Here is a 27619-nt window from a genome sequence, read left to right on the forward strand (position 1 = left end):
TACCTCCTATTATCTTACTGACACGCCCACCCCGCAGCTGTCCCCTCCCACTCACCCCACATCAGCCAATCGTCTGTCCGGCCCCGCCCACCCACTCACTGGCTACAGCGAACGCTCCATGATTGCATTGTGATGAGTGACGTCCTGATGGACCAATCAGAACAGTTTGCGGCCATTTTGTTATTGTCTTAAAGTAACAAATATAATAATTAAAGTATTCTAATACGACAGTACTGAAGGGGCGGGGCTACAGAGTTCGTCGCCATTATAGGAACTTTCATCCACACCCATCCTGAGGTAACTTGTTCAGCTATGTACTATTATAAGTTTATTATATAGGGGAGAGGGGACTGTACAGTGATATATGAGAGGGAATAACACAGCCCCCGGCACACACTGATATGTGGTATTATTATATAGGGGAGAGGGGACCGTACAGTGATATATGAGAGGAATAACACAGCCCCCGGCACACACTGATATGTGGTATTATTATATAGGGGAGAGGGGACCGTACAGTGATATATGAGGAGGAATAACACAGCTCCCGGCACACACTGATATGTGGTATTATTATATAGGGGAGAGGGGACCGTACAGTGATATATGAGGAAGAATAACACAGCTCCCGGCACACACTGATATGTGGTATTATTATATAGGGGAGAGGGGACCGTACAGTGATATATGAGGGGAATAACACAGCCCCCGGCACACACTGATATGTGGTATTATTATATAGGGGAGAGGGGACCGTACAGTGATATATGAGGAAGAATAACACAGCTCCCTGCACACACTGATGTGGTATTATTATTATATAGGGGAGAGGGGACCGTACAGTGATATATGAGGGGAATAACACAGCTCCCGGTACACACTGTTATGTGGTATTATTATTATATAGGGGAGAGGGGACTGTACAGTGATATATGAGGTGAATAACACAGCTCCCTGCACACACTGATATGTGGTATTATTATATAGGGGAGAGGGGACCGTACAGTGATATATGAGAGGGAATAACACAGCTCCCGGCACACACTGATATGTGGTATTATTATTATATAGGGGAGAGGGGACCGTACAGTGATATATGAGGGGAAAAACACAGCTCCTGTCACACACTGATATGTGGTATTATATAGGGGAGAGGGGACCGTACAGTGATATATGAGGTGAATAACACAGCTCCCTGCACACACTGATATGTGGTATTATTATATAGGGGAGAGGGGACCGTACAGTGATATATGAGAGGGAATAACACAGCTCCCGGCACACACTGATATGTGGTATTATTATTATATAGGGGAGAGGGGACAGTACAGTGATATATCAGGGGAATAACACAGCTCCCGGCACAAATTGATATGTGGTATTATTATATAGGGGAGAGGGGACCATACAGTGATATATGAGGGGGAATAACACAGCTCCCTGCACACACTGATATGTGGTATTATTATTATATAGGGGAGAGGGGACCATACAGTGATATATGAGGGGGAATAACACAGCTCCCTGCACACACTGATATGTGGTATTATTATTATATAGGGGAGAGGGGACTGTACAGTGATATATGAGGGGGAATAACACAGCCCCCGGCACACACTGATATGTGGTATTATTATATAGGGGAGAGGGGACCGTACAGTGATATATGAGGGGAATAACACAGCTCCCGGCATACACTGATATGTGGTATTATTATTATATAGGGGAGAGGGGACCGTACAGTGATATATGAGGGGGAATAACACAGCCCCCGGCACACACTGATATGTGGTATTATTATTATATAGGGGAGAGGGGACCGTACAGTGATATATGAGAGGGAATAACACAGCTCCCAGCACACACTGATATGTGGTATTATTATATAGGGGAGAGGGGACTGTACAGTGATATATGAGGGGAATAACACCGCCCCCGGCACACACTGATATGTGGTATTATTATATAGGGGAGAGGGGACCGTACAGTGATATATGAGGGGGAATAACACAGCTCCCGGCACACACTGATATGTGGTATTATTATTATATAGGGGAGAGGGGACCGTACAGTGATATATGAGGGGAATAACACCGCCCCCGGCACACACTGATATGTGGTATTATTATATAGGGGAGAGGGGACCGTACAGTGATATATGAGGGGGAATAACACGGCTCCCGGCACACACTGGTATGTGGTATTATTATATAGGGGAGAGGGGACTGCACAGTGATATATGAGGGGAATAACACAGCTCCACGCACACACTGATATGTGGTATTATTATATAGGGGAGAGGGGACCGTACAGTGAGAGGAGATTACGGAAGTGTCTGCACCACATCACAGCCCCAGCAGCATCACAGTCACATTTGCAGCTCACCAGTGTGCCTGGGTAACAACATACCGCACTGGTGACACAGAAAACAACCAGGCAGTAGAAGTTCCAGCTTGAGGTAAGTGCCTGTAAGTATACATTGCCTGTGCCTGAGTTCTTTATTTAGAGTCCGCAACCTGTAATAGCGGTTGTGATTGGGACAGACAGTATCAGAGATGTGGAAGTTAAGTGATGGGTGACAGGCGATAACCAATACACAATGCAGCAATACAGGGACCCGCAGCGCTTTCCTACCCGCTATCTTACAGGGACCTAATAGCACACATCTGGCTATATCTAATAACAGGTGATAATACACAGTCATACAGCAATATATGATGAGTACTCAGGGGCATGTAGCCAATGTCACTCTATTCCTCTACTCCAGACACAGGTAATAGAGCCCCACGTCAGGGGTATTACTATAATAAGCAGCAGGAATTACATGTACAGTGTAAGCTGGATGTCAGTAATCCTGTATATTGCAGTCACGTATCCTCTCCTGACCTACACATCTGATATATTCCTCAGGTGCCGGACAGCAGAAAGGATTAGAACCAGTAACTCAGACGCACACAGAGGCCGGGAACAGAAGGCGATAATGGAGAATGGCCGTGTCCCCACGTCACTGGGTAAGAGGAGGCGTAATCACAGTCCTAAGGAAGAGGGGAGGGGGGGTGATATGGGATGCACACCCTAATTTCTCTATCGTCCTTGTGGATGCTGGGGTTCCTGAAAGGACCATGGGGAATAGCGGCTCCGCAGGAGACAGGGCACAAAAAGTAAAGCTTTCCGATCAGGTGGTGTGCACTGGCTCCTCCCCCTATGACCCTCCTCCAGACTCCAGTTAGATTTTTGTGCCCGGCCGAGAAGGGTGCAATCTAGGTGGCTCTCCTAAAGAGCTGCTTAGAGAAAGTTTAGCTTAGGTTTTTTATTTTACAGTGAGTCCTGCTGGCAACAGGATCACTGCAACGAGGGACTTAGGGGAGAAGGAGTGAACTCACCTGCGTGCAGGATGGATTGGCTTCTTGGCTACTGGACATCAGCTCCAGAGGGACGATCACAGGTACAGCCTGGATGGTCACCGGAGCCGCGCCGCCGGCCCCCTTGCAGATGCTGAAGTAAGAAGAGGTCCAGAATCGGCGGCTGAAGACTCCTGCAGTCTTCTAAAGGTAGCGCACAGCACTGCAGCTGTGCGCCATTTTCCTCTCAGCACACTTCACACGGCAGTCACTGAGGGTGCAGGGCGCTGGGAGGGGGGCGCCCTGGGAGGCAAATGAAAACCTTTTTTGGCGAAAAATACCTCACATATAGCCCCCAGAGGCTATATGGAGATATTTAACCCCTGCCAAGATTCACTAAATAGCGGGAGACGAGCCCGCCGAAAAAGGGGCGGGGCCTATCTCCTCAGCACACAGCGCCATTTTCTCTCACAGAAAGCCTGGAGAGAAGGCTCCCAGGCTCTCCCCTGCACTGCACTACAGAAACAGGGTTAAAACAGAGAGGGGGGGCACTGATTTTGGCGATATTGAGATATATAAAGATGCTATAAGGGAAAACACTTATATAAGGTTGTCCCTATATAATTATAGCGTTTTGGTGTGTGCTGGCAAACTCTCCCTCTGTCTCCCCAAAGGGCTAGTGTGGGTCCTGTCCTCTGTCAGAGCATTCCCGGTGTGTGTGCTGTGTGTCGGTACGTGTGTGTCGACATGTTGAGGACGATGTTGGTGAGGAGGCGGAGAAATTGCCTGTAATGGTGATGTCACTCTCTAGGGAGTCGACACCGGAATGGATGGCTTATTTAGGGAATTACGTGAGAATGTCAACACGCTGCAAGGTCGGTTGACGACGTGAGACGGCCGACAAACTATTAGTACCGGTCCAGGCGTCTCAGAAACACCGTCAGGGGCGTTAAAAACGCCCATTTACCTCAGTCGGTCGACACAGACACAGACACGGACACTGAATCCAGTGTCGACGGTGAATAAACAAACGTATTTCTCATTAGGGCCACACGTTAAGGGCAATGAAGGAGGTGTTGCATATTTCTGATACTACAAGTACCACAAAAAAGGGTATTATGTGGGAGTGAAAAAACTACCTGTAGTTTTTCCTGAATCAGATAAAATAAAATGAAGTGTGTGATGATGCGTGGGGTTACCCCGATAGCAAATATTGGCGTTATACCCTTTCCCGCCAGAAATTAGGGCGCGTTGGGAAACACCCCTTAGGGTGATAAGGCGCTCACACGCTTATCAAGTGGCGTTACCGTCTCCAGATACGGCCGCCCTCAAGGAGCCAGCTGATAGGAAGCTGGAAAGATATCCTAAAAAGTATATACACACATACGGTGGTTATACTGCGACCAGCGATCGCCATCAGCCTGGAGATGCAGTGCTGGGTTGGCTTGGTCGGATTCCCTGACTGAAAATATTTTATTCATATAGGGCATTTAATAGGATGCATTCTATATATATGTACGTGAGATGCACAGAGGGATATTTGCTCTCTGGCATCAAGATAAGTACGTTGTCCATATCACCTAGAAGATGTCATGGACACGACAGTGGTCAGGTGATACAGATCCCATACGGCACATGGAAGTATTGCCGTATAAAGGGAAGGAGTTAGTTGGGGTCGGTCCATCGGACCTGGGGACCACGGCAACAGCTGGGAAATCCAACCTTTTTACCCCAAGTTACATCTCAGCTGAAAAAGACACCGTCTTTTCAGCCTCAATCCTTCCTTTCCCATGAGGGCATGCAGGCAAAAGGCCAGTCATATCTGCCCAGACATAGAGGTAAGGGAAGTAGACTGCAGCAGGCAGCCCCTTCCCAGGAAAAGAAGCCCTCCACCGCGTCTGCCAAGTCCTCAGCATGACGCTGGGGCCATGCAAGCGGACTCAAGGTGGGGGGGTAGTCTCAAGAGTCTCAGCGCGCAGTGGGATCACTCGCAGGTTGACCCCTAGATAGTACAAGTATTATCCCAGGGGTACAGATTGGAGAGTCGAGACATCTTCTCCTCGCAGGTTTCTGAAGTCTGCTTTACCAACGGCTCCCTCCGACAGGGAGGCAGCATTGGAAACAATTCACAAGCTGTATATCCAGCAGGTGATAATCAAAGTACCCCTCCTACAACAAGGAAAAGGGTATTATTTTTCCACACTATATTGTGGTACTGACGCCAGACGGCTTGGTGAGACATAGTCTAAACTGAAATCTTTGAACACTTACATAAAAGGTTCAAATCGAGATGGAGTCACTCAGAGCAGTGATAGCGAACCGGAAAAAAGGGGACTATATGGTGTCCCTGGACATCAAGGATTACCTCCATGTCCAAATTTGCCCTTCTCAACAAGGGTACCTCTGGTTCGTGGTACAGAACTGTCAATATCAGTTTCAGACGATGCCGTTTGAATTATCCACGGCACCCCGGGCCTTTTACCAAGGTAATGGCCGAAAAGATGTTTCTTCAAAGAAAAAAGGCATCTAAATTATTCCTTACTTGGACGATATCCTGAAAAGGGCAAGTTCCAGAGAACAGTTGGAGGTCGGAAGAGCACTATCTAAAGTAGTTCTACGACAGCACGACTGGATTCTAAATATTCCAAGAATCGCAGCTGTTTTCCGACGATACGTCTGCTGTTCCTAGGAATGATTCTGGGCATAGTCCAGAAAAAGGTGTTCCTCCGGGAGGAAAAAGCCAAGGAGTTATTCGACCTAGTCAGAAACCTCCTAAAACCAGGCCAAGTATCAGTGCATCAATGCACAGGAGTCCTGGGAAAAATGGTGGCTTCTTACGAAGCGATTCCATTCGGCAGATCTCAGGGGATTTGCTGGACGAATGGTCCGGATCGCATTTTCAGATGCATCAGCGGATAATCCTGTCTCCAAGGACAAGGGTGTCTCTTCTGTGGGGGCTGCAGAGTGCTCATCTTTTAGAGGGCAGCACACTCAGCATTCAGGACTGTGTTCTGGGGACCACGGATACCAGCCTGAGAGGCTGGGGAGTAGTCACACAGGGAAAAAATTTCCAAGGAAGTGTGGTCAAGTCTGGAGACTTCTCTCCACATGAATATACTGGAGCTAAGGGCAATTTACAATGCTCTGAGCCTAGGAAGACTCCTGCTTCAAAGTCAACCGGTGCTGATCCAGTAGGACATCATCATGGCGGTCGCCCACGTTATCAGACGGGGCGACACAAGAAGCAGGAGGGCAATGACAGATTCTTCGCTGGGCGGAAAATCATGTGATAACACTGTCAGCAGTGTTCATTCCGGGAGTGGGCAACTGGGAAGATTTCCTCAGCATAAATGAATTCCACCCGGAAAAGTGGAAACTTAATCTGGAAGTTTCCACATGATTGTAAACCGTTGGGAAAGACCAAAGGTGGTTATGATGGCGTCCCACCTGAAGCGCCAGGTCAAGAGACACTCAGGCAATAGCTGGGACGCTCTGGTAACACCGTCGGTGTACCAGTCGGTGTATGTGTTCCATCCTCTGCTTTTCATACCCAATGTATTGAAAATGATAGGAAGGAGAGGAGTAAGAACTATACTCGTGGCTCCGGTTTGGCCAAGAAGGACTTGGTTCCCGGAACTTCAAGAGATACCAAGAAGGGTCTTGATTCGGCAAGAACCGTGTCTTTTCCGGGACTTACCGCAACTGCGTTGACGCCAAGGCGGGTGAACGCCGGATCCTAAGGGAAAGAGGCATTCCGGAAGAGGTCATCCCTACCCTGGTCAGAGCCAGGAAGGAGGTGACCGCACAACATTATCACCACTTAGGTGAAAATATGTGCCAGGGTGTGAGTCCAGGAAGGCTCCACGGAAGAATTTCAACTAGGTTAATTTCTACATTTCCTGCAAACAGGAGTGTCTATGGGTCTCAAATTGGGTCCATTAAGGTTCAAATTTTGGCCTGTTGATTTTCTTCCAGAAAGAAATTGGCTTCAGTTCCTGAAGTCCAGAAGTTGTTAAGGGAGTACTGCATATACAGCCCCTTTGATGTCTCCAGTGGCACTGGGCGATCTCAACGTAGTTTTGGGATTCCTAAAAAATCACATTGGTTTAAACAACTCAAATCTGTGGATTTGATATATCTCACATGGAAAATGACCATGCTGTTGGTCCTGGCCTCGGCCAGGCGAGTGTCAGAATTGGCGGCTTTATCTCACAAAGCCATATCTGATTGTCCATTCGGACAAAGCAAAGCTGCGGACTCGTCCCCAGTTTCTCCTTAAGGTGGTGTCAGCGTTTCACCTGAACCAGCTTATTGTGGTACCTGCGGCTACTAGGGACTTGGAGGACTCCAAGTTGCTGGATGTTATCAGGGCCCTGAAAATATAGTTTCCAGGTTGGCTGGAGTCAGGAAATCTGACTTGCTGTTTATCCTGTATGCACCCAACAATGCTGGGTGCTTCTGCTTCTAAGCAGTCGATTGCTCGTGGGATTGGTAGCACAATTCAACTTGCACATTCTGTGGCAGGCCTGCCACAGTCTAAATCTGTTAAGGCCCATTCCACAAGGAAGGTGGGCTCATCTTGGGCGGCTGCCCGAGGGGTCTCGGCATTACAACTTTGCCGAGCAGCTACGTGGTCGGGGGAGAACACGTTTGTAAAATTCTACAAATTTGATACCCTGGCAAAAGAGGACCTGGAGTTCTCTCATTCGGTGCTGCAGAGTCATCCGCACTCTCCCGCCCGTTTGGGAGCTTTGGTATAATCCCCATGGTCCTTTCAGGAACCCCAGCATCCACAAGGACGATAGAGAAAATAAGAATTTACTTACCGATAATTCTATTTCTCGGAGTCCGTAGTGGATGCTGGGCGCCCATCCCAAGTGCGGATTATCTGCAATACTTGTACATAGTTATTGCTAACTAAATCGGGTTATTGTTGTTGTGAGCCATCTTTTCAGAGGCTCCGCTGTTATCATACTGTTAACTGGGTTCAGATCACAGGTTGTACAGTGTGATTGGTGTGGCTGGTATGAGTCTTACCCGGGATTCAAAATTCCTCCCTTATTGTGTACGCTCGTCCGGGCACAGTACCTAACTGGAGTCTGGAGGAGGGTCATAGGGGGAGGAGCCAGTGCACACCACCTGATCGGAAAGCTTTACTTTTTGTGCCCTGTCTCCTGCGGAGCCGCTATTCCCCATGGTCCTTTCAGGAACCCCAGCATCCACTACGGACTCCGAGAAATAGAATTATCGGTAAGTAAATTCTTATTTTCTGCTGCAGGGTACATAAGGTTTCCACAGGGAAACATTGGGGTGAACTGGTGGATCAGGAATCCGGGCACCTAACAGTTAAAGGTTTCAGCTGTCCCAAGATGCATGGCTTCCCTCCTCTATAACCCTGTCTCCAGGCACAGGCAACTTAGGCCCTCATTCTGAGTTGTTCGCTCGCTAGCTGCTTTTAGCAGCATTGCACACGCTAAGCCGCCGCCTACTGGGAGTGAATCTTAGCTTTGCAGAATTGCGAACGAAAGATTAGCAGAATTGCGAATAGAATTTTTTTTGCAGTTTCCAAGTAGCTTGAGACTTACTCTGCCACTGCGATCAGTTCAGTCAGTTTCGTTCCTTGTTTGAAGTCACAAACACACCCAACGTTCGCCCAGCCACTCCCCCATTTCTCCAGCCACTCCCGTGTTTTTTCCAGAAACGCCAGCGTTTCTCTGACGTCCTAGTAGATGCTGGGTACTCCGTAAGGACCATGGGGTATAGACGGGCTCCGCAGGAGACTGGGCACTCTAAAAGAAAGATTAGGTACTATCTGGTGTGCACTGGCTCCTCCCTCTATGCCCCTCCTCCAGACCTCAGTTAGTATCTGTGCCCGGCCAGAGCTGGATGCACTCTAGGGGCTCTCCTGAGCTTCCTAGAAAGAAAGTATTTGTTAGGTTTTTTATTTTCAGTGAGATCTGCTGGCAACAGACTCACTGCTTCGTGGGACTGAGGGGAGAGAAGCGAACCTACCTGCTTGCAGCTAGCTTGGGCTTCTAAGGCTACTGGACACCATTAGCTCCAGAGGGATCGAACACAGGCCCAGCCTCGGTCGTCCGGTCCCAGAGCCGCGCCGCCGTCCCCCTTGCAGAGCCAGAAGACTGAAGAACCAGGAGAAAATTGGCGGCTGAAGACTCCGGTCTTCATTAAGGTAGCGCACAGCACTGCAGCTGTGCGCCATTGCTCCCACAGCACACCACACGCTCCGGTCACTGGTGGGTTCAGGGCGCAGGGGGGGGGGGGGGGGGCCTGGGCAGCAATTAGATTACCTTTTGGCAATAAAAACACACATAATACAGTCTAGCACTGTATATGTGTAAAAACCTCCGCCATTAAACTACATAAAAGGACAGAAGCCCGCCGCTGAGGGGGCCGGGCCTTCTTCCTCAGCACACCGGCGCCATTTTTTCTTCACAGCTCCACTGGAAGGAAGCTCCCCAGGCTCTCCCCTGCAGTATCCTGGTACACAAAAGGTGGAAAGAGATGGGGGGCACATAAATTTGTGTAATCCCTGGGTTATATAGCGCTGGGGTGTGTTCTGGCATACTCTCTCTCTGTCTCTCCAAAGGGTCTTGTGGGGGAACTGTCTTCAAATAGTGTGTCGACATGTCTGAGGGAAAAGGCTCCTCTAAGGAGGTGATAGAGCGGATATGTGTGTGGGAGGGTGTCTCCGTTGACAACGCCGACACCTGTTTGGATATGTGTAAGTGCTGAGGTAAACTTATTGCACAAAAGGTTAGGGAACAGAAAGGAAATCTACCCTGGTCTGTCCCTATGTCACAGAGACCTTCAGAGTCTCTCTATGCTCACTATCCAAATTGACAAACACTGGTATCTACACGGAGTTTAACTCCACTGTCGACTATGATAATGCAAAGTTACAGCCAAGAGGGCTAAAAAAATATTCAATATATGATTATTGGAATAAAAGATGATTTGCATATCACTGATGACTCATCTGTCCCTGACACGAGAGTACACATGTTAAGGGGAAGAATGCTGAGGTAAATTTCCCTCCTCTCATGAGGAAAAAGAGCGGGAATCTCCAGACAAGAGACGGCAGCTTCCCACAAGAGAATTCTCAGGTTGTATCCTTTTCCCACTAGGGCCAGGATGTGTTGAGAATCTTCCCCTTGGGTGTCCTGTTTGCACTAGCTATTCTCAGGGATCCTGCAGATAGTGTGCACATTATATTAGACTACCCAGACCGGCGATTGTGTCGGCAAGGGTTTATAGCGCTGTGGCAGCGTGGACAGGTACCTTATCAGCAGAGATTGAGACCCTAGTATGCATATAAATATATTAAGATGCTGTCTTAAGTGATAGATATATAATTATAAAGCATGCCCAAAGGGACATGAGTATACTGGGTCCTAGAGTCAAAGCTATGTCGATTTCTGCTTGACGTGTCCTGTAGAATATACATTGGACAGATGATGCCGACTTAAGAGGCACATGGAAGGCTGAGGATTGAGTGGAGAAAGGTTCTCGGGCCTGGTCTCCACAGCTATAGTGGGTAATTCTGCTAGTTTGCCCTATATTCCTGCACAGCCTAGGAAAGCACGACATTATTAAATGCAGCTTTCGAATAAAGAAACAAGAAAGTCTGAGGTGCATTCTTTCTTGTCAGAGCCGGGGGCAGAGGAAAAGAAGCTGTACAACACAGCTAGTCCCCAGGAACAGAAGTCCTCCGCGGCCTCTACAAAAATCCACCGCATGTCGCTGGGGCTCCATAGGCGGAGCTAGGCTCGGTGGGGACACGCCTTCGTAAGTTCAGCCACAAGTGGGTTCACTCCCTGTTAGATCACTGGGCAATAGAAATTGTGTCACAGGATTACAGGTTGGACTGTGAGAAGATGCATCCTCACCGATGGCCCGGTGGACTTCACCCCAAGAGAGGGAGCCAGTGTTAACTGCAATTCACAAATTGTATCTTCAACAGGTGGTGGTCAAGGGTCCCCTCCTTAAAAAAGAGGGTGTTATTATTCGACCATGTTGTAATCCCGAAACCAGACGGTTCGGTTAGACCTATATTTAATTAAAATCCCTGAAAATATACCTGAAAAGGTTCAAGTTCAAGATGGAATCGCTAAGAGCGGTCATTGCAAGCCAGAAAAGGGGGAGACTTTATCGTGAATCGGGACATAAGGGATGCATACCTTCAGGTCCCCATTTATCCACCTCATCAGGCGTACCTCAGAATTGCGGTAAGGGATTGTCATTACCAATTTCACCAAGGTATTGACGGATATGATTGTGCTCCTGCGGAAGCAAAGTGTCACTATTATCACATACTTGGATGATCTCCTCATAAAAACGAAATCAAGAGAGCAGTTGCTGGACAGCGTATCACTTTCTCTGGAAGTGAAACGGCAACACGACTCGATTCTATATATTTCGAAGTCGCAGTTGGTTCCTACAGCTCATCTGCCTCGCCTAGGCATGATCCTAGACACAGACCAGAAAAGGGTTTATCTCCCGATAGAGAGAGCTCAGGAGCTCATGACACTGGTCAGGAATCTATTGAAAACCAAAACAGGTGTCAGTGCATCACTGCACTCGAGTACTGGGAAGGATGGTGGCATCATACGAGGCCATCCCTTTCGGCAGGTTCCATGCGAGGACCTTCCAATGGGACTTACTAGACAAGTGGTCCAGATCACATCTTCAGATGCATCGGTTAATCACCCTATCCCCTAGGGCCAGGGTGTCTCTCCTGTGGTGGCTGCGGAGTGCTCACCTTCTCAAGGGCCGCAGATTCGGCATTCAGGACTGGGTCCTGGTTACCACGGATGCAAGCCTCCGAGGGTGGGGGGCAGTTACACAGGGAAGAAATTTCCAAGGTTTGTGGTCAAGTTAACAGACTTGCCTTCACATCAATATCCTGGAACTATTGGGCCATATACAACGCCCTAAGTCAAGCGGAGATCCTACTTCGCGACCAACCGGTTCTGATCCAGTCAGACCGGAGGGGCTCATGTAAACCGCCAAGGCGGCACAAGGAGCAGGGTGGCGAGGGTAGAAGCCACCAGAATTCTTCGCTGGGCGGAGAATCAAATAAGAGCACTGTCAGCAGTGTTCATTCCGGGAGCGACCTCCACCCGGGAGAGTGGGGACTTCATCAGGAAGTCTTCACGCAGTTTGCAAATTGATGGGAACTGCCTCAGCTGGACTTGATGGCGTCTCACCTCAATAAAAAGCTAAAAAAGGTTTTACGCCAGGTCAAGGGACCCTCAGGCGATAGCTGTGGTCGCACTAGTAACACCGTGGGTGTTCCAGTCGGTTTAGGTATTCCCTCCTCTTCCTCTCATACCCAAGGGCTGAGAATTGTAATAAAAGGAGGAGGGAGAACAATATTCTTTGCTCCGGATTGGCCAAGAAGAACTTGGTACCCAGAACTACAAGAAATGATCTCAGAGGACCCATGGCCTCTGCCGCTCCGACAGGACCTGCTGCTGCAGGGGCCCTGTCTGTTCCAAGACTTACCGCGGCTGCGTTTGACGGCATGGCGGTTGAACGCCAGATCCTAATGGAAAAAGGCATTCCAGATGAAGTCATTCCTACGCTGATAGAAGCTAGGAAAGACGTGACAGCAAAACATTATCACCGCATATGGCGAAAATATGTTGCTTGGTGTGAGGCCAGAAAGGCCCCAACAGAGGAATTTCAGCTGTGTCGTTTTCTGCACTTCCTACAGTCAGGAGTGACTATGGGCCTAAAATTGGGATCCATAAAAGTCCAGAATTCGGCCTTGTCTATTTTCTCTCAAAGAGAACTGGCTTCACTGCCTTAAGTTCAGACGTTTGTTAAGGGAGTGCTGCGTATTCAGCCCCCTTTTGTGCCACCAGTGGCAACTTGGGATCTCAACGTTGTGTTGGATTTCCTAAAATCACATTGGTTTGAGCCACTTAAGACCGTGGAGTTAAAATATTTCACGTGGAAGGTGGTCACGCTGTTGGCCTTGGCTTCGGCCAGGCGGGTGTCAGAATTGGCGGCTTTGTCGTGTAAAAGCCCATATCTGATTTTCCATATGGACAGGGCAGAATTGAGGACTCGCTATTTATCCTGTATGCACCCAACAAACTGGGTGCTCCTGCTTCAAAGCAGACTGTTGCTCGTTGGATCTGTAGCACGATTCAACTTGCACATTCTGAGGCTGGACTGCCGCATCCTAAATCAGTGAAAGCCCATTCCACGAGGAAGGGGGCTCTTCTTGGGCGGCTGCCCGAGGAGTCTCAGCTTTACAACTTTGCCGAGCTGCTACTTGGTCGGGTTCAAACACTTTTTTGCAAAATTCTACAAGTTTGATACCCTGGCTGAGGAGGACCTTGAGTTTGCTCATTCGGTGCTGCAGAGTCATCCGCACTTTCCCGCCCGTTTGGGAGCTTTGGTATAATCCCCCATGGTCCTTACGGAGTACCCAGCATCCACTAGGACGTCAGAGAAAATAAGAATTTACTCACCGGTTAATTCTATTTCTCGTAGTCCGTAGTGGATGCTGGGAGCCCGTCCGAAGTGCGGACTCTCTGCAATACATGTATATAGTTATTGCTTAACTAAAGGGTTATTGTTATGAGCCATCTTTGAATGAGGCTCAGTTATTGTTCATACTGTTAACTGGGTATAGTTATCACAAGTTGTACGGTGTGATTGGTGTGGCTAGTAGGAGTCTTACCCTGAATTCCAAATCCTTTCCTAGTAATGTCAGCTCTTCCGGACACAGTTTCCCTAACTGAGGTCTGGAGGAGGGGCATAGAGGGAGGAGCCAGTGCACACCAGATATAGTACCTTTCTTTTAGAGTGCCCAGTCTCCTGCGGAGCCCGTCTATACCCCATGGTCCTTACGGAGTACCCAGCATCCACTACGGACTACGAGAAATAGAATTTCTCTATCGTCCTAGTGGATGCTGGGGTTCCTGAAAGGACCATGGGGAATAGCGGCTCCGCAGGAGACAGGGCACAAAAAGTAAAGCTTTAGGATCAGGTGGTGTGCACTGGCTCCTCCCCCTATGACCCTCCTCCAAGCCAGTTAGATTTTGTGCCCGGCCGAGAAGGGTGCAATCTAGGTGGCTCTCCTAAAGAGCTGCTTAGGAAAGTTTAGCTTAGGTTTTTTATTTTACAGTGAGTCCTGCTGGCAACAGGATCACTGCAACGAGGGACTTAGGGGAGAAGAAGTGAACTCACCTGCGTGCAGGATGGATTGGCTTCTTGGCTACTGGACATCAGCTCCAGAGGGACGATCACAGGTACAGCCTGGATGGTCACCGGAGCCTTGCCGCCGGCCCCCTTGCAGATGCTGAAGTAAGAAGAGGTCCAGAATCGGCGGCAGAAGACTCCTCAGTCTTCTAAAGGTAGCGCACAGCACTGCAGCTGTGCGCCATTTTCCTCTCAGCACACTTCACACGGCAGTCACTGAGGGTGCAGGGCGCTGGGAGGGGGGCGCGCTGGGAGGCAAATGAATACCTATTTTGGCTAAAAATACCTCACATATAGCCTCCGGAGGCTATATGGAGATATTTAACCCCTGCCAGAATCCGTTAAGAGCGGGAGACGAGGCCGCCGAAAAAGGGGCGGGGCCTATCTCCTCAGCACACAGCGCCATTTTCCCTCACAGAAAGGCTGGAGGGAAGGCTCCCAGGCTCTCCCCTGCACTGCACTACAGAAACAGGGTTAAAACAGAGAGGGGGGGCACTAATTTGGCGATATGCTTATATATATATTAAGATGCTATAAGGGAAAACACTTATATAAGGTTGTCCCTATATAATTATAGCGTTTTTGGTGTGTGCTGGCAAACTCTCCCTCTGTCTCTCCAAAGGGCTAGTGGGTCCTGTCCTCTATCAGAGCATTCCCTGTGTGTGTGCTGTGTGTCGGTACGTGTGTGTCGACAGGTAGGAGGACGATGTTGGTGAGGAGGCGGAGCAATTGCCTGTAATGGTGATGTCACTCTCTAGGGAGTCGACACCGAAATGGATGGCTTATTTAGGAAATTACGTGATTTATTGGCTTATTTAGGAAATTACGTGAAATTACCGGTGAGTAAATTCTTATTTTTTTTCACACACACTCATAAAACGGTCAGTTTCCGCCCAGAAACACCCACTTACTGTCAATCACACTCCGATCACCAGAACAATGAAAATTCTTCGTTACGCTGTGAATAAAATACCAAACTTTTGTGCTAATTTACTTGGCGCAGACGCACTGCAAACATTGCGCATGCGCAGTTTGCGACTTATCGCACCGATGCGAAGAAAAAGAACGAGCGAACAACTCGGAATGAGGGCCTTAGTTTTAAGTTGGTGCCTGCAGTAAAGCAGGAGCACTGAACAGAGGGCTGCTATTGCAGCCCTAAAAGCTTTATAATTTTTCATCTTATTCCTGCTGGGGACAACTTCTGAAATGGGTACTTGCGGTGGGGCATCCGCATCTCTGGCACCGCTACATTTATAGACCTAGGACTGCATGGCCGACACAAGGGAGGCATGTAAGAGGGTTCTCCTTGCAGGACCTGCTGCTAAATCGCGGTCCGCTGGACATTGCTGCGAGCAGGGACCGCACTAGACCACCAGGGCAACTGGGCACAGGTCCAGTGTTCTAACACCACTTTAATAAGGCCTACAGTACCTGGGGTTGAAAACCAACATAGGGGGAGGGGGAGCTTTGACCTGTAGCCCCTCCCCCGCCTCTGGGCGCCATCTACTGCAGATTTCCTGCCCTTTAGCTGTCTCACTCTCTCTCTTCTCTCACAGAGACTGGGCAGCCATTTTACAGCAAGGCGGCAAGCAGGTCTCCTGGATTGCTATGCTATGTCTTTTTGTAAAAATGCCTGAACAGGCCAGGTTTTTATATCGCTTAATTATTCTACCTGCCTCATGAGGCTGTGTAGTTGATATAAGTGTTATCTGCAGTTATATTGTACAAGTTTCTGCATTACCCTACATGCCTTATAATGTCTGAGTAGTTGATATAAGTATCCATTGCAGCATTATTGTATAATATCCTGCCTTGTGTGTGACTGTGCATTTTTCTGCTGTCTGGTTTCACTTTCAGTGTATCTCAGATATCTATCACTGTTATTTCATACCCTGGGCTTCAGTGCTGTTTGGGTTATATTTCACAGATTATATCTATATATGAATATTATATCTGTGTTTCAGTCACATAATACCCTACACTAATTACTTTGCATATATTGTACTGGTACATCCACTTTGTGTTGCTGATGTGTCTAACAAAAAGGGAGACAAACAGGCTGTAGCTCCTGTGTTACTCTCCTGCAGAGTGTGCTCAGCCGGTGTAGCTGAGGAAGATATGTTACATGATGGTCTCTGTGCTTTTTATTATCTCCCAGTCAGTCTGCGGCTCCTTCCCCCACGCAGGAGCCTCCATGGGCAGCCTTTTCCACTCTGTTGGGTACTCTGGTAGATCGCCTCGCACCCCCTATGGGTCCACTTGTGGCTTTACCCCCTAATGTAGTACCTATTGTGGACCCGCTGTGGGCAGAAAATTTGTCTAATCAGCTACAGCAACTAAATCAGTCCCTGACAAGACATAAGGCTCCAACAGGACATAAACGTGTGTCTAGTCACTCTAAGCAGTCTACTTCATCCTCGCAATCCACAATCCTCTCATGTCTCATCTGAAGAGGAGGGGGGAGTATATGGCTCTATCTGACTCATGTGGTGCAGAAGAGAATGCTCCACTGTTAGTAGATGTCTCTGCCCTTGTGGATGCTATATTCTTCAACTCGCAGACAAGGAGGAACCCACAACAGTGGATAAGAAAACTGATATGTGTAAGAAGCAGAAGGTATTTAAAACTGAATTGCAGCATTCTGATCATTTATTGGACATTAGACTGGAACCCTGGAACACTCCCGGTAAGAAGTTCCCTGTATCTAAATGGGCTTTAGCTCGTTATCCTCTGCCAGCAGATATATGTAGCAAATGGGAAAATACACCTTTGGTGTACTCTAATGTCACCCGTCTGGTGGTGTCAGCCACCCTGCCTGTTACCACTGTTACATCCCTGAGGGAACCAACAGATAAACGTATTGAGGGTTGCCTGAAATCTATTTATTCCTTTACAGGGGCCATACATAGGTCCAGTATAGCTGCTTCCTGGGCTGCTAAGGCTATAGAAGCCTGGGTACAGGCACTTTAGGAAGAGCTGCATGCGGATATCTCTGAGGAAGGTAGACTGTATCTGACTCATTAAAACTTCTTCTTTTCTCCTACGTCCTAGAGGATGCTGGGGACTCCAAAAGGACCATGGGGTATAGACGGATCCGCAGGAGCTTGGGCACACTATAAAGACTTAAGACTGGGTGTGAACTGGCTCCTCCCTCTGTGCCCCTCCTCCAGACCTCAGTTAGATTTTGTGCCCAGAAGTGAATGGACACACACTAGGGGAGCTCTCTGGAGTTTCTCTAAAAGACTTTGTTAGGTTTTTTATTTTCATGGAGACCTGCTGGCTACAGGCTCCCTGCAGCGTGGGAGTGAGGGGGGAGAAGCAGGACCTACTTCTGTGAGTTTCAAGGCTCTGCTTCTCGGCTACTGCACACCATTAGCTGCAGAGGGTTCGATCACTTGGTGCGCCTAGCTGCTTGTTCCCGGAGCCACGCCGTCACCCCCTCACAGAAGCCAGAAGACAGAAGTCGGGTGAGTATGAGAAGAACAGAAGACTTCAGTGACGGCAGAAGACTTCAGTAACGGAGGTACAGTGGTAGTGCTGCGCTCCGTGCTCCCACACACCAACGTACTCACAGGGTGCAGGGCGCTGGGGGGGAGCGCCCTGGGCAGCAGTTACTGGGTTTTCCAATAACGGGGCTGACACAAAAGTGGATTAGTGCCTGGGCACTGTAGTCCTACCCCCGTCAGCGTATACCCTACCTACCCCCCCCCCCCTTCCCCGCACAACCAGCTTCCCAGGCTTATTCATGGGGGATATATTTTTATTTATGTTTATTAACATTATTCTGGGGCCAGGGCTTTGGCGCTCGTTCCCACCACCCCCCCCTCTCCCCCCTCCCGGCAGCTCAGTGTGGCGCATTACGCGCCGTTACCTAGCCGCCACTAAGCTTCCCGCCTAGCGCGCCCGACGGGGCCGAGGCGCTTCGCCCCGGACCCCGCCAGCATGCTCCCACGCCGGTCTCCGAAGGAGCCGAGATGGAAGGGAGTGCGGTGCAGGTAAGCGGTAGCGGGCGGCTCCGGGGCTCCGTGTATCGGACCCCACCGGTGGTTGCAGCGCACTGTGCGCTAGTTGTTCAGCAGGCCCCATGGGTGCAGGGCGCTGGGGGGGGAGCGTCCTGGGCAGCATTTCTAAATTTTGGGGGACTTATTGTTCTTAATGCTATAGGATAATGTAGCATTATGTTATTTAATGGGCGCATACTACTGGTGGTGTTAACACGAAGTCATTGTTTTCCTTTTTTCACAATACTTATGTCGACAGATGTGAGGATTTGGTCGACAGCTCCTGTGGGGATGACTGGCGTTTTCGCCGACACTGGCCAGTATTTGGTTTAAACACTTAAGTTTAAGCAGGTGGCTTTTGTGTACTTAAAAATAAGTAAGCACGTTAGAGGCGACAGTCGGACGATGTCCTGTCGGCGTCAATGGTAATGCCTGGGGAAGACTTTTACAGACTGTAAATGCCTTGTACCTATATTGATTTGTATATATATATAGATATATATATATAATATGTAGCGGGAGTCTTATTACATTTGTAGAGGTATGCTTTCCTCAGACCCCTTAGGGGGCCCAGAATATTATTATTTTGGCCCGTTTACTAGGCCGTGCTGTCGACATTTACTCCGTTTCTGTCGACCGTAAAGTTCCTGGTAGTTTCACATCGGGGGCACGTCAGTACATGGTCATACACTTTCACAACACACTACTGTCACTAGGGACCTGACGGGTCTGGGTAATCCACTTGCGTATAGGTTACGTCTATACGTATATATGTGTAGATATAACTTTATATATGTATCATTACGATACGGGTGTTGTATTGTGTATTACATTATGTATATCCATGAATGCTGAGATAATGGTATTCTCATGTACTGACCGCTCTGTTGATTAAGTTATAGTTTGTCCAGGACGAGTTGGTTTCGATCCTCTCAAGGAGTCCGAATATTAATCTCTTCACAACGCGGAGAGAAAAGTGTGGCAGTCAACTCCTGATCGACGCAGGGTCGTTCGCAAAGGATCATACACAGGCAGCTAAGTGAAAGTTTATTTCTATGTTTTGACATTAGATGTAATGTACGCACTTGGGGGAGTGCGATAGTTGGGTCAGCAGCCACTGGACTGATCCTACTCAGGGGGCGTAGGCTTGCCTATGTTTATTTTTTCCTTATAACATTACAGCAGGCTGTCAAGTGACAGCAGGTGGTGTGACTGGAAAAATGCGGAAGAGGTCTCCGGGAGATGCTGGTGAGAGATATATAGCTGCTGGTGTGGCCTCTCTTCAGTCAATCTCGGCGGTATCCGCTGGTAAGTCTAAATTAGTGAATTAGCCTCCTTTACAACGGTTGGCGACGCATTCTTTTGTGGGATGCAGTCGTTTTCACCGGTTCGATACCGTTCTTTTTTCCTTTTCTGTGAAGACAGTGGAAGGTGAAAAGGTAAGTGTTCTGCAGCCTTGTTAGGTTCGCAGAAGTGGACGTAGTTTTCGGTTTCCACTACCTACACCACTTATCGTATCTGACTGGTCCCCGCTCGGGTGACCACTTGTTTACCAATTTTCAGTTAGTCCAGGAATATACTAGTACTTGTGAGTTATTTATAGAAGCCAAAGGGGAACATTCTGAGCTACGGTTGTTTCCCCTGGCTATTTTATCTAATGGATCTTGCCTTTCCTCTATGGAAGGGGAGGTAGCACGCGACGCTATACAAATGTGCGTCAAGCTCAGGACATTGGTTGTCCTTGTAAGATCCCCAGCATCCTCTACGCGGTGCATGTCGTCGTTGTTTATTCCTGGCTGTTCTTCGGCGCAGGGATTGGCCTGGTGTTACCAATGACGCAGATGTCTGAAGTGGGTTTCAGAGTTGATACTGACCGGTTAGGGTTAGGTGTTTTTTCCTGTGGAAAGAGGTCTGGGGATCCAGAGTGCAATCGGCTTTGAGATGACACCTCATCAATAAGTTCCATTAATAAGACAGATGGTTGCGGCATAAGAAGCCTTTTGCGGTGAGCAGGTCTAATACCAGAGCGGGTTTCATGAGACCGGTTAGAAATGTGGTCCGGGTCTCACCTGCGCCTGCAACGGACTATACTCAAAATGGCCAGGACTTCGCTCATGTGCTGTTTGCTCGGTTCTTTCCTTCTAGAGGTATGAAGGTTCGGGATCCAGGTTTAGATCCTGGTGTACGTGCATTCAGATCTCCAAAGCTGGAGAGCAGTCCTTTGCAAGGGACGTTTTCCAGAGGATGTGGTCACGTTGGGAAGCTTGTCTGCTGTAAGTTTTCTTGAAATATTCTTCATGTTCTGCCCGTATTAATTCTGCCAGACGACTTGTCAGCACTGGCATAAGTAAGCCGCTAGTGCGGAACAAGAAAAAAGCGGAACTGACAGAGGATGCACAGTTTGCAGTTGAGTGGGAGGTCTGGTAAACGCTATATTAGCAGCCTTCGTTCCGGAGAAAAACGGAGAAATACATTTCCTCTGCGGACACGTTATCCAGCCGGAAAAAAAAACAAAAAACAAAAAACTCTGTCATCATCGAGATGCTTTCCCGGACGTGACAAGTCTTTGTGGAGTGTCGCAATTGGTCACGTTGGCGTCTCTCTTCAACGAGAGGCCTCGAGGTGATTGTTCCAGGTTAAGGGACACTCAGGTTATAGCAGTAGACATCTTCGTGACACCGTGGGTGTTTTTAGTCGGTCTAGGTGGCCTCTTCGTTTTCACTTTTCTGACAGTGGTAAGCGTAAAATGATCTGAGGCTCTGATGATCCTCTTAAAATACGGTTTAGCCAGCGAGGGTTGGCTATCCAGTTTTTCATGGGTTAATCATAAGAAATTACTGCCGTCTTCCTTTATGTGAGGTAATGTTACAATAAGATCATGGCGTGTATCAGGACATAACGCGTCTGCGTCTGGCGACGAGACGGTTGAAGGTCATGTCCTAAGTCGAAAGGTTGTTCCCAGTGAAGTAGGTTCTTCAAATATTTAAGCTACGAAAGAACTGACGGCACAGCGCTTCCACCATTGTTGGAGTAATTATGTGTCTCAGGGTGTAGCCAGGAAGGCTCCTTTGGAGGACTTTCAGCTAGCTAGTGCTTAGCCATACAAGCCGAGGTGGAGGAAAGCCTAATAAGTTCCTGTGCGAAATGTCTCTCTAGGAAAGTGGTCAGGCTATTGACTTTGACGTCCGCAAGGCGGGTGTCGGAAGTGGTGTTTTTGGCTCACAAGAGCCTTGTTTGATCTTTCAGGTGGCTAGAGAGGAATTGAGTTTCCAGTTGGTACTTCTACCATTAGTTTTTCTGGCTTTCACAGAAATCGGCATATGTTGATGCCGGGGGTTACTTAGGCATTAGCTGGCTCAAATTCCCTTGGTCTAGTCGGGGATTTGAGTAGGTAGGTCATCACTTTGGCTCACTTTGGAAAAGCAGAGGCCCTGTGGGTCTGGTGTGTTCCCATCTTGATTTGGGAGACTGTTTATTCAGTCAGTTACATGCTGAATCAGTGATGAAGCTTGATATGTTCGTTCTGCGACTGCATTGTCGTCACCGAAGTCGGTGGAGGTTTCTTCCTGTGGGAAGATGGGTTTTTTCTTGGGCGGATGCCCGAGGAGTCTCGACGGTTTAGCTATTGTCGAGCGAATTCTTGATCGGGGTCAAACGCTTTTACTATGCTTTACAAGTTTGATACCTTGATTCTGGGGACCTTATGTTGGCTCACTCGGTGCTGCAGAGTCGTCCGCACTCTCCCGCCCGTTTTGGAGCTTTTGTATAAACCCCATGGTCCTTTTGGAGTCCCCAGCATCCTCTAGGACGTAGGAGAAAATAGGATTTTGGTACCTACCGGTAAATCCTTTTCTCTTAGTCCGTAGAGGATGCTGGGCGCCCGTCCCAGTGCGTTCTGTGTCTGCAGTTATTGCTTTTTGGTTACACCCTGGTGGTGTGTATTTTCGGTAGGGCGGTCGCTACTGTTGTTCATGCCCTGGCATGTGGGGTCTTAATTTCGTTTATGTGGACACACCGTTTGTGTTACATATTTTTCAGCATGTGGCTGTGTTTGGTTCATGCCGTTGACTGGTATTCTAGTGAATGCCGCGTTCTACGGTGTGTTTGAGGTGTGAGCTGGTATGAAACTCACTGTGTTTGTAACAATAAATTCTTTCCTCGAAATGTCCATCTCTTCTGGGCACAGTTCTGGAGGAGGGGCATAGAGGGAGGAGCCAGTTCACACCCAGTCTTAAGTCTTTATAGTGTGCCCAAGCTCCTGCGGATCCGTCTATACCCCATGGTCCTTTTGGAGTCCCCAGCATCCTCTACGGACTAAGAGAAAAGGATTTACCGGTAGGTACCAAAATCCTATTATTACATTCAGGAAGCATCATCTGAGGCTGGTGTGTTGGCCGCCAAGGCGTCTGCTACATCCATTTTGGCGCGCCGTATCCTGTAGTTAAGACCTTGGAAGATGGACCTAGATTAGTGGCAGCCAAGACAGATTTTCTACCCCCAACTAACCGTGCTCAGAAGGCTAAAAGTACTACTTTTCGCTCCTTTCATCCACAAGGAAAGGCTAAGGGACAGTCATTCCCTAGACAAACTCACCCTTCCAAATCCTCCTGGGCGACCTTTCAGCCTGCCGCGAAAAATCTGTGTCCTGACGGGACAGGCCTTCCCCTAGCGGACCCCAGGGTGGGAGGCCGACCTCTGCACTTTGCTCAAGCTTGGCACACGACAACTTCAGATGCTTGGGTGCTAGAAGTTGTCGCTCATGGGTACGCTGTTTTGTTCAAGAGACCCCCCTTACCAGTATTTCACCGTGGGCCTACCATCGGACCCGATAAAGGCACAAATCTTACAAACTGTGGTCAGTTCTCTCCTTTACTTGGGAGTGATTGTGCCGGTTCCTCAGTCTCGAAGGGGCAGAGGTTACTACTCGACTGTTTCTGGTTCCAAAACCCAACGAGTCACACAACCTATTTTCAACCTCAAATCTTTGAACAAGTTTGTGAGAGTCTCCAAACTTCGTGTGGAAACTTTGCGTTCAATAGTTATGGCCATAGAATCTGGGAACTACATGGTTTCCCTGGATATACAGGATGCATATCTGCATTTCTCATACGTCCTAGAGGATGCTGGGCTCACTTCAAGAACCATGGGGTATAGACGGGATCCGCAGCAGACATGGGCACTTTAAGACTTTCAAAGGGGTGTGAACTGGCTCCTCCCTCTATGCCCCTCCTCCAGACTCCAGTTTAGAATCTGTGCCCAGTGAGACTGGATGCACTCTAACGATCTCTACTGAGTTTCTCTGAAAAAGACTTTATGTTAGGTTTTTATTTTCAGGGAGAACTGCTGGCAACAGTCTCCCTGCTTCATGGGACTTAGGGGAGAGAAGTCAGACCTACTTCTGTGAGTTTAAAGGCTCTGCTTCTTTGGCTACAGGACACCATTAGCTCCTGAGGGTCTGATCACTAGGTACGCCTTGATGCTCGTTCCCAGAGCCCGCTGTCACCCCCCTTGCAGAGCCAGAAGTCAGAAGACAGGTGAGTAGAAGAAGACAGAAGACTTCAGTGACGGCTTCAGAGCTACCGCACAGCGGCCGCGCTGCGCGCCATGCTCCCACACTCAGCGGCACTACAGGGTGCAAGGTGCGGGGGGCGCCCTGGGCAGCATGTTAACCTCTAAAAAAGTGACTAGCAAGAGGGGACAAGGTGCCAAACCTCTGTCTAAACCCCCGCCAGTATAAAGATTTTGGAAAAATAGCGGGGCTGAAGCACGCCATTCTTGGGGCGGGGCTTAGTCCTCACAGCTCACATCAGCGCCATTTTCCCTTCACAGAAGCTGCAGAGAAGCTAGTCCTTCCTCACACTGCTGTACAAGTAACATGTTGCAAAGGGGGGGGGGGGGGGGACAGTGATTTTTGGTGCAATATAAGTTATTATAAAAGCGCTGCAGGTCTGGGACATTCTGTAACTGTCAGAACCGGGTTTAAGCGCCTCTGTGTCTCTCTGACAGGCTTTATTGTGGGTCTGTCCCCTATATGCCCAGTATGTCTGTGTGTGCTGCGTGCACGTGTGTCGGCATGTCTGAGGCTTCCCAGGAGGAGACGATGTTAGGGACACAAACTGCTGTCGGAGTGACCCGGTCGGCACCTGATTGGGTGAATGTTTCGAGTGCTCTGAATGCTAATGTGGCTCTGATAAATAAGACATTGGATAAATCTGAGTCTCAGAACCAGGCTTGGAAGAAATCCATAGAGGATGTGTTGTTAAAAGTCCAGACCCCCTCGGGGTCACAAAAACGTTCATTTACCCAGCTGGCAGACACGGATACCGACATGGACACCTACTCAAGTGTCAACTATAGTGATACCAGATTAGATCCAGAATTGGCAAAGAGCATTCAGTACATGATTGTGGCTATAAAAGATGTATTACATACCAATGAGGACCCTACTGTTCCTGATACTAGGGTCTGTATGTATAAAGGAAAGAAATCTGAGGTAACGTTTCCTCCCTCTCACGAACTGAACACGCTTTGTGAAAAGGTTTGGGAAAATCCTGACAAAAAGTTTAAGATTCCCAAAAGGATTCCAGTGGCATATCCGTTTCCCTCTGGGGATAGGGAAAAATGGGAGTCACCCCCCATTGTGGACAACGCTTTATCACTGCTGTCCAAAAAGGTGGCTCTTCCGTCCCCTGACACGGCACCCCTAAAGGATCCTGCGGATCTTAGGTAGGAAAATACATTGAAATCCATTTATATCACCACGGGTACGCTACTCAGACCAGCCATTGCGCCTGCGTGGGTGAGTAGTGCTAGCGAAAGATGGGCAGATAACTTGTCATCTGAAATAGATACCCTGGATAGGGATAACGTTCTTTTGACACTAGGTTATATCAGGGACGCTGCAGCCTACCTAAAGGATGCGGCGAGGGATATTGGCCTCTTGGGATCAAGGGCCAATGCCATGGCAGTCTCAGCTAGGAGAGCATTGTGGATTCATCAATGGAATGCTGATGCTGATTCTAAAAGACTATGGAGTCTCTACCGTATAAAGGTGGTGTATTATTTGGTGACGGCTTCGCTGAGTTGGTAGTTGCAGATACCGCGGGTAAGTCATCATTTTTACGTTATGTGCCTGCACCACAAAAGAAAGCACACCAGTATCAGATGCAGTCCTTTTGGCCCAATAAATACAGAAAAGGCCAAGGGTCTTCCTTCCTTGCTACTAGAGGAAAGGGAAAAGGTAAATGATCACCGGCTGTGGCCGGTTCCCAGGAGCAGAAGTCCTCCCCGGCCTCTGCCAAATCCACTACATGACACTGGGGCTCCTCTGCGGTAGTCCGCACCGGTGGGGGCACGTCTCAGGTTCTTCAGTCAGTTCTGGGCTCGATCGGCCCTGTCCCTTGGGTTTTAGAAATAGTGTCCATGGGGTACAAACTGGAGTTTCAAGACATTCCCCCTCGCCAATTTTTCAAATTGGCCTTTCCAGCTTCTCTTCCGGACAGGGAGGTGGTATGCGCCGCAATACAAAAATTATGTCTCAATCAAGTCATTGTCGGGGTTCCCCCGTCGCAACAGGGAGAAGGCTTTTATTCGAGCCTGTTCGTGGTCCCGAAGCCAGATGGCTCAGTCAGACCAATCCTGAACCTCAGATCCCTCAATTTCTGCCTAAAGAAATTCAAATTCAAGATGCTATCTCTCCGGGCAGTGATCTCCAGTCTGGAGGAGGGGTATTTTATGATGTCAGTAGACATAAAGGATGCCTACTTACATGTTCCCATTTATCCTCCACATCAGGCTTACCTGAGGTTTGCAGTGCAGGATTGTCATTACCAATTTCAGACGTTGATGTTTGGTCTGTCCACGGCTCCGAGGGTTTTCAACAAGGTAATGGCCAAAATAATGGTTCTCCTGCTCAAGCAAGGAGTCACAATTATCCCGTACTTGGACGATCTCCTGATAAAGGCGAGATCCAGGGACCGATTACTGCAGAACATTACGCTCTCCCTGACAATTCTGCAGCAACATGGTTGGCTCCTAAACTTGCCAAAATCACAGTTGGTTCCGACGAGACGGCTGTCGTTTTTGGGAAAGATTCTGGACACAGAGGTACAGAGAGTTTTTCTTCCAGTGAAAAGGCTCTGGAAATTCAGAACCTGGTCAAACAAATCCTGAAACCGCCAAGAGTATCGATCCATCAATGCACTCGGTTGCTGGGGAAGATGGTGGCGGTCTACGAGGCCATTCAGTTTGGCAGATTCCATGCCAGAGTGTTTAAGTGGGACCTGTTGGACAAGTAGTCCGGGTCCCATCTGCACATGCACCGAAGGATAACCCTGTCTTCCAAGACCAGAATCTCAATCCTGTGGTGGCTGCACGGCTCTCACCTCCTCCTAGAGCAGGGGTGGGGAACCTCAGGCCCGAGGGCCATATAAGGCCTGCAGAGCCACTTGATCCGGCTCGGCCAGGATCACCTAGCCGGGCGCCCGCAGAGATTTTGTTACTAGCGGGCGCCTGGCTTCTTACCCTCAGTACCAGCCGGAGGCAGGAGCTTACTCCTGAGCTCCGGCTTCCGGCTCCTGCAGTGTGCGTGTGCTGCTGTGCGGTGTTATGGGAGAGATGTCATGACTTCTCTCCCATAGTTCTGAGGAGCGAGCGGCCAGGCAGAGGGCAACGATCCGGAAGCAGGAGCGGGGCTGGTGAGTATTGTGGGTTTTTTTTTCTTTTAATGTGTGTGTGTGTGTGTGTGTGTGTGTAAGTGTCGCTACTAGGGGGCATATCTAATGGGGCCTAACAAGTGACGGGGCATATCTAATGGGGCATAACAACTGACTGGTGGCATATCTTATGGGGCATAACAACTGACTGGGGGCATATCTAATGGGGCATAACAAGTGACGGGGCATATCTAATGGGGCATAACAACTGACTGGTGGCATATCTAATGGGGCATAACAAGTGACGGGGCATATCTAATGGGGCATAACAAGTGACTGGGGGCATATCTAATGGGGCATAACAAGTGACGGGGCATATCTAATGGGG

The 27619-nt window shown here is 48.8% G+C and overlaps 1 protein-coding gene across 3 annotated transcripts in view; it reads left to right on the top strand.

Moving 5' to 3' along the window:
* Window positions 1–225: 225 nt before the first annotated feature.
* The window catches only part of LOC135054686 (zinc finger protein OZF-like), a 72339-nt gene continuing 44945 nt past the window's right edge, over window positions 226–27619 (top strand). The window contains exons 1-3 of one of the 3 annotated variants that reach the window (XM_063957949.1): window positions 226–297; window positions 2295–2468; window positions 2911–3011. In XM_063957949.1, coding sequence (XP_063814019.1) covers window positions 2981–3011 — 31 coding nt within the window. In that variant the 5' untranslated portion in view covers window positions 226–297; window positions 2295–2468; window positions 2911–2980. The remainder of the gene's footprint in view (window positions 298–2294; window positions 2469–2910; window positions 3012–27619) is intronic. The other 2 variants (XM_063957948.1, XM_063957950.1) reach the window with 2 other exon arrangements.

The sequence above is a fragment of the Pseudophryne corroboree genome, chromosome 3, assembly GCF_028390025.1.
Source record: "Pseudophryne corroboree isolate aPseCor3 chromosome 3, aPseCor3.hap2, whole genome shotgun sequence".
Lineage (NCBI taxonomy): Eukaryota > Metazoa > Chordata > Amphibia > Anura > Myobatrachidae > Pseudophryne > Pseudophryne corroboree.